We start from the raw sequence: 7,951 nt of genomic DNA on the forward strand, positions 1-7,951 counted from the left end.
TATGTTCATTTGCATCGTACTTTAGAGTCCATGTATAAGGGCTATCATATGGTGAGAAATGTTATTTTTTATATAGGCTTCCCAGGTCATCCTTATGCATGTGAATGTTTGAGAACTACTGTCTTCCACTGTAAAGTTATGGCATACTGGGGCTGAAAGAGGCCCCCCAGACCTCCTAGCCCAGTGGTTTTCCAACTTGGCTGCTGCACAGTAGAATTATTGGGTGAGATTTTTAAAACTCCCAGTGCTGGAGGGCTTACCCCACTTAAATGTCATCAGAATCTCTGGGATTGGGGTCAGGCTATCAATGTTTTTTTGTTTGTTTGTTTGTTTGTTTTGAAGCTCCCCAGGGAACTCCCAACATACAACCAAGGGTAAGAATCACTGCAGCGGTCCAATCCATTGGTTTTACAGTTGGGGACCCCGTGGCTGCCCACCGAGGTACCATTACAGAGAGGCAGAGTGACCCAAGAGAGTCAGTGGCCCAGACAGGATAGGAACTCAGATTTCCTGACTCCTCGTTGGTGCTGCTTCTACCATAAAGATTGTGTCCCTTTGTTGAGCCAATGACAACCCTGATCCCCCCGTGTTCTGTTTTATCCTACACAAAGTAAAATAACTCCCAATGGTTTGATTTCCTTACAAGCCAGAGAGAGTTTCTGTTTTCATAAGGTGAACCTCTGACCCCAGCTATGGCCTGAAGCTCAGCCCCGGCTGCAGACTTGTCCTCCCTCCACCCTAAGTGCCCTGGAGAAGCCTTGCTGGGAAAACAGGCTTCTCTTTCTGGCAGTGGCTATGCACGTGTGACCTTCGAGCAAGCGACAAAAACCTTTTTCTGTGCTTATTTCCTTGCCTTCTACAGAGTGCCCATAACCAAAGCAAAGTGCTTTGCTGAGAAAAGGATGGTTGTTCAATAACATAGCCTCGTGCTAGGCACAGAACGGACAGCCAATAAATACTTGATGAGTTACGTAATTAATTCAGCAACGCAAGTATACACATCACACAGTCACTTCCCCCAGCTTGTCTTCTCCCCAAGCTATTTACATATTAAATCTTATTTCAAAAGATTCCCAACCTCGCAATGAAAATTTCTGTAGAGTGCATCTATTTCCAGCCCTAGTGTATGGCTTAATGATACTTAATACCTATCTTGTACAACAAAATTTTGATTCTGGGGTCTCAGGCCAAAGCACAATTCGCACCACAGAAGTCACTGTCAAGTCACTACCAGGCGAGGGGACATAGAAAACACAAGATAGCATTTCTTTCGGAGTTGTATGGTTTCCTTTATTAGAGAAAGTAGGAATTGCCTCTCTAGGGAAGGATCCCAGCCAACCGGGGCTTTGTCTACCTCCCAGTGGTCATGTGTGAGCCTTGTTGCTGAATGGGGAATGACTGAAGCGCCTAAAGACGGAGAGGATCTCACTGGCGGTCTTACTTAGAGTCCCCGAACTGGTGGCGGGCTGGCTCTTCCTCCGTCTGCGAGCTGTCCTCCCCTCCTTTGTCAACTTTGGGGTTTTCATGGCCGCATGAGGACCAGTGGGAGGATGCTTTCTGGGTCTTGTCCCCTCGTGTCCTGTGGTGACCTTCACCTGTCCTGCGGTGATGGGAACTTTTCCTCGATGAAGACGTGTCCTTCTTTCCTTTTTTTCCTTCCAGGCTTCATCCCTGGGGTGGGAGACCTTCTGGCTTCCATCCCGTTCAGACGTGTAGTCTTCGCTCTGCAAGGTGGAGACCATGGGGGCTGCGACCTTCCCTACAGCTCTTCCAGCAGCAGGCTTGCTCGTTGTGACTGCAGCTGGCAACACCATGCTCATGCTGCTCTCTGGACCATCTGCCCCCGTCGAGGATATGCTGGCAACACCCGCCGAGACCAGGTTCGTGTCCTGCAGGGATAGGCTGGCAGCACCTGCAGTGGCCTGGACGGATCCGCTTTCTCCTGGATCCTCGATGGTGGCTCACGCCAGGCCCACGGTCATCCCTGCCGCCGATCTTTCGGCGCCTTTCAGGGCTGCAGGTGACCCACGGGGGGCATGATGGATTCCCTCTCCCCCCACATAAGCACAAGACGTGGCTCCAGTCACGTCACGAAGCTTGTGAAGCCCAACCTCATCCTGATCCCTTTCTCTGTGGAGCTCTGTGGTCTGAGCCAAGGGGAGGAGAGACAGGTAAGATAGAGATGACAGAAAGTGAGCTCAGAACTGTCCGCTCCTCTCTCATCCTGGAGCTGAGCAACTCAAGGCCTTATACTTAGAATAACCTTTGAAATCACCCAGTCTAAGCTCCCATTGGATGCAAGACCCCATCTACTGCACCCCTGTCAAACGCCCACTCCACTGTACTTGAACAGTCCCAGGGTCAGGGAGAGCACTGATACAATTCTCCATGATGATATACACTTTAACTTTATACCCTTGTGCTTCTCTCTCTGCAGGACAGATTCCTAGAAGTGGGGTTCCTGGGTCAAGGGATGCACACCTTGTACATTTTGGTGACTCCACGGGTGGGGCTGATTTGAGTCAGCGTGTCCGAGTCCCGGGGAGACACAATGAAGGAAGGACTTCCTAACTGTGAATGATGTTCCCCACCTGCTGAGACTACCTGGGCTGGGGTAAGTGTTCAGGAAGAGACCAGACAGTCAGGATGCTGTAGAAGGGATTACAGCCCTGGTGATGAGACCAGTGCAGCCGCGATGATACCTAAGGTCTCTCTGAAACTCGGCCTCGTGGGACAAGGTGGAGAAGCACTCAGAACCTCTCCAGTGTTGTGACTCCCGTAGTGATAGCTCGTTTGTCCCTGACCCTTCTCAACGGTAGAAGGTATTTCCCAGGCGAGTCTCAGAGAGCACCAAAGGCTATGAAGGACCAGCTTTGCCCTGCTCTCCCGAAGCGCCCTGCCCCGTGTTCTTGAGTCCCTGTCGGTGCTTACCACTAGGATTTTGGCTTCCTCTGTAGTAGCTGCATCTCCAGTTTGGAGCATCGGGGTACTGCTGTAACTGTCTACCGGTGGTCTCAGGATATAGACAAGCTTTTCCCAATAGGAAAAGAGGTCTTCTTGTGCGTCGGAAGAGGGGCACAGCTGCAGATAGAAAGTCCGGCCGGTAGCAAGATTCAGGCACAGCTGCTGTTTCTCCCGGTTGTGGATGGAGATCTTGACAAACTTCAAGGGGAGCAGCTTGGTGAGCTCTAGGGTCTTCACGGGCTTGCAACCTCTCCCCTTGGTGATCCCGGCACAGACTTTCCTTGGTCGGGCCAGCAGCATGACGTCAGGTAGTGGGAAGAGGGGGCTGGTGGATGCGACGCCCACAGTCACCGTTCGGACGCGGTTGTCTAGGTCAATCAGTTCTCCTTCCTTGCTGACCTGGATAAAGTCGCTCTCAAACATGGGAGCGTACTTGAAAATGTCATACTCTCCTCCCTCGTACAGTTGTCGTTGCAGGACCCCCATGGAGGTCCTCGACACCCTCACTGAACAGTAGCTATTGGCCGTGTAATGAGGTAAACTCTCACTGCTCATGGCTCTCTTCGTTCAAGACAGAGCCACCAGCCACAAATTGAGTCTCGGAGAGAGAGAGAGAGAGGGAACGAAAGCACCTCGTCACCTCCCTGCAGGACTCTGCCAGAGTCTCTTGACCCGACCCTATTTATACCGCAAGCCCTTTGTGACCCATCACCATCGCATCACACACCCCTTTGTTGAGCCTCCAAGCCCCCAGCCCCTTGGGGCAGGCTCACCAGCCTCCCCCTAAACCAACCACCACGTCCATAGGGAACAGGCTGACCCTGCCAGGGTATACGTGTGGGTAGGCTGGATAGTCTTTCTACTCAAAAGGTTGAGAAAACCCTCCTGCTTTTGTAAATATCTGGGTGGTTTCCAGTCTTGTTGTTGTTACAAATCTCCATCATCTTGGCGCTTCTGCTGAATGATGTCCTGGGGATAAAATCCTGGAAGTGGACCGTGTACTTGCTAAGGGCAGGCATCCTATGGGGATTGCTGTTCTCTGTGCCCCCAGCATATATAGCACAGTGCTGGCAGGAACTTAGAAAGAGTGCTACCTGTCAGAGTCCCATTGGTACTGTCATTTCCAGGATATGGAGAATTTTCTCACCCATTTTCTCTTTTCAAGGAGGCTAACGTTTTATATTTATATTTTTTTACAGTTTTAGAAACTGTTTTTCTTGTGAAATATAACACACATTCATGAAAGTGCACAAACCATAAATATATAGCTTAATGAGTAACAAGAAAGTGAGCAGCCTTGTAGCTGCCACCCAGAGCAAGGAATAGAACCCTGCCAGCCCCTCTTCTGCGTGCTCCCTCCCCACAAAGGGAACCCAACCTTGGCTTCTATTTTTTTCCTTTCCCCCCTTCTTTTTTATAGACGTATAGTTGATTTGCAATGTTGTGTTCCTTTCTGTTGTGTTAATTTCTTCTGTTAATTTCTGATTCAGTTTCATGTGTATTCTTTGTATATTTCATGTATAGTCTTTTTCCTATTCTTTTCCATTATGGTTGATCACAGGATACTGACTATAGCTCTCTGTGCTCTACAGTAGGACCCTGCTGTTTATCCACCCTGTAGTTTGTATCTGCTAATCCCAAACTCCCAATCCTTCCCTGCCCCCAACCCCACTGAAAACCCCAAGTCTCTCTTCTATGTCTGGGAGTCTGTTTCTGTTTTGCAGATATGTTCATTTGCATCGTACTTTAGAGTCCATGTATAAGGGCTATCATATGGTGAGAAATGTTATTTTTTATATAGGCTTCCCAGGTCATCCTTATGCATGTGAATGTTTGAGAACTACTGTCTTCCACTGTAAAGTTATGGCATACTGGGGCTGAAAGAGGCCCCCCAGACCTCCTAGCCCAGTGGTTTTCCAACTTGGCTGCTGCACAGTAGAATTATTGGGTGAGATTTTTAAAACTCCCAGTGCTGGAGGGCTTACCCCACTTAAATGTCATCAGAATCTCTGGGATTGGGGTCAGGCTATCAATGTTTTTTTGTTTGTTTGTTTGTTTGTTTTGAAGCACCCCAGGGAACTCCCAACATACAACCAAGGGTAAGAATCACTGCAGCGGTCCAATCCATTGGTTTTACAGTTGGGGACCCCGTGGCCGCCCACCGAGGTACCATTACAGAGAGGCAGAGTGACCCAAGAGAGTCAGTGGCCCAGACAGGATAGGAACTCAGATTTCCTGACTCCTCGTTGGTGCTGCTTCTACCATAAAGATTGTGTCCCTTTGTTGAGCCAATGACAACCCTGATCCCCCCGTGTTCTGTTTTATCCTACACAAAGTAAAATAACTCCCAATGGTTTGATTTCCTTACAAGCCAGAGAGAGTTTCTGTTTTCATAAGGTGAACCTCTGACCCCAGCTATGGCCTGAAGCTCAGCCCCGGCTGCAGACTTGTCCTCCCTCCACCCTAAGTGCCCTGGAGAAGCCTTGCTGGGAAAGCAGGCTTCTCTTTCTGGCAGTGGCTATGCACGTGTGACCTTCGAGCAAGCGACGAAAACCTTTTTCTGTGCTTATTTCCTTGCCTTCTACAGAGTGCCCATAACAAAAGCAAAGTGCTTTGCTGAGAAAAGGATGGTTGTTCAATAACATAGCCTCGTGCTAGGCACAGAACGGACAGCCAATAAATACTTGATGAGTTAAGTAATTAATTCAGCAACGCAAGTATACACATCACACAGTCACTTCCCCCAGCTTGTCTTCTCCCCAAGCTATTTACATATTAAATCTTATTTCAAAAGATTCCCAACCTCGCAATGAAAATTTCTGTAGAGTGCATCTATTTCCAGCCCTAGTGTATGGCTTAATGATACTTAATACCTATCTTGTACAACAAAATTTTGATTCTGGGGTCTCAGGCCAAAGCACAATTCGCACCACAGAAGTCACTGTCAAGTCACTACCAGGCGAGGGGACATAGAAAACACAAGATCGCATTTCTTTCGGAGTTGTATGGTTTCCTTTATTAGAGAAAGTAGGAATTGCCTCTCTAGGGAAGGATCCAAGCCAACCGGGGCTTTGTCTAACTCCCAGTGGTCATGTGTGAGCCTTGTTGCTGAATGGGAATGACTGAAGCGCCTAAAGACGGAGAGGATCTCACTGGCGGTCTTACTTAGAGTCCCCGAACTGGTGGCGGGCTGGCTCTTCCTCCGTCTGCGAGCTGTCCTCCCCTCCTTTGTCAACTTTGGGGTTTTCATGGCCGCATGAGGACCAGTGGGAGGATGCTTTCTGGGTCTTGTCCCCTCGTGTCCTGTGGTGAACTTCACCTGTCCTGCGGTGATGGGAACTTTTCCTCGATGAAGACGTGTCCTTCTTTCCATTTTTTCCTTCCAGGCTTCATCCCTGGGGTGGGAGACCTTCTGGCTTCCATCCCGTTCAGACGTGTAGCCTTCGCTCTGCAAGGTGGAGACCATGGGGGCTGCGACCTTCCCTTCAGCTCTTCCAGCAGCAGGCTTGCTGGTTGTGACTGCAGCTGGCAACACCATGCTCATGCTGCTCTCTGGACCATCTGCCCCCGTCGAGGATATGCTGGCAACACCCGCCGAGACCAGGTTCGTGTCCTGCAGGGATAGGCTGGCATTACCTGCAGTGGCCTGGACGGATCCGCTTTCTCCTGGATCCTCGATGGTGGCTCTCGCCAGGCCCACGGTCATCCCTGCCGCCGATCCTTCGGCGCCTTTCAGGGCTGCAGGTGACCCACGGGGGGCATGATGGATTCCCTCTCCCACCACATAAGCACAAGACGTGGCTCCAGTCACGTCACGAAGCTTGTGAAGCCCAACCTCATCCTGATCCCTTTCTCTGTGGAGCTCTGTGGTCTGAGCCAAGGGGAGGAGAGACAGGTAAGATAGAGATGACAGAAAGTGAGCTCAGAACTGTCCGCTCCTCTCTCATCCTGGAGCTGAGCAACTCAAGGCCTTATACTTAGAATAACCTTTGAAATCACCCAGTCTAAGCTCCCATTGGATGCAAGACCCCATCTAATGCACCCCTGTCAAACGGCCACTCCACTTTACTTGAACAGTCCCAGGGTCAGGGAGAGCACTGATACAATTCTCCATGATGATATACACTTTAACTTTATACCCTTGTTCTTCTCTCTCTGCAGGACAAATTCCTAGAAGTGGGGTTCCTGGGTCAAGGGATGCACACCTTGTACATTTTGGTGACGCACGGGTTGGGCTGATTTGAGTCAGCGTGTCGGACTCCCGGGGAGACACAATGAAGGAAGGACTTCCTAACTGTGAATGATGTTCCCCACCTGCTGAGACTACTTGGTCTGGGGTAAGTGTTCAGGAAGAGACCAGAGAGTCAGGATGCTGTAGAAGGGATTACAGCCCTGGTGATGAGACCAGTGCAGCCGAGATGATACCTAAGGTCTCTCTGAAATTCGGCCTCGTGGGACAAGGTGGAGAAGCACTCAGAACCTCTCCAGTGAGGTGACTCCCATAGTGATAGCTCGTTTGTCCCTGACCCTTTTCAACGGTAGAAGGTATTTCCCAGGCGAGTCTCAGAGAGCACCAAAGGCTATGAGGGACCAGCTTTGCCCTGATCTCCCGAAGCGCCCTGCCCCGTGTTCTTGAGTCCCTGTCGGTGCTTACCACTAGGATTTTGGCATCCTCTGTAGTCGCTGCATCTCCAGTTTGGAACATCGGGGTACTGCTCTAACTGTCTACCGGTGGTCTCAGGATATAGACAAGCTTTTCCCAGTAGGAAAAGAGGTCTTCTTGTGCGTCGGAAGAGGGGCACAGCTGCAGATAGAAAGTCCGGCCGGTAGCAAGATTCAGGCACAGCTGCTGTTTCTCCCGGTTGTGGATGGAGATCTTGACAAACTTCAAGGGGAGCAGCTTGGTGAGCTCTAGGGTCTTCACGGGCTTGCAACCTCTCCCCTTGGTGATCCCGGCACAGACTTTCCTTGGTCGGGCCAGCAGCAT

General features: G+C 50.2%; 1 protein-coding gene across 1 annotated transcript in view; it reads right to left on the reverse strand.

The window, feature by feature from the left end:
* The window catches only part of LOC308610402 (uncharacterized protein), a gene marked incomplete at both ends in the record, with an annotated part of 179,683 nt that extends 176,158 nt beyond the window's left edge, over window positions 1-3,525 (reverse strand). Inside the window, 2 exons of the mRNA XM_081259549.1 lie at window positions 1,686-1,742; window positions 3,013-3,525. Of these exons, the coding sequence (XP_081115675.1) occupies window positions 1,686-1,742; window positions 3,013-3,525 (570 nt within the window). The remainder of the gene's footprint in view (window positions 1-1,685; window positions 1,743-3,012) is intronic.
* Between the last annotated feature and the right edge of the window lie 4,426 nt (window positions 3,526-7,951).

The sequence above is a fragment of the Mesoplodon bidens genome (assembly GCF_964165515.1).
Source record: "Mesoplodon bidens genome assembly, contig: HAP1_SCAFFOLD_174, whole genome shotgun sequence".
In the NCBI taxonomy this organism is placed as follows: Eukaryota; Metazoa; Chordata; class Mammalia; order Artiodactyla; family Ziphiidae; genus Mesoplodon; species Mesoplodon bidens.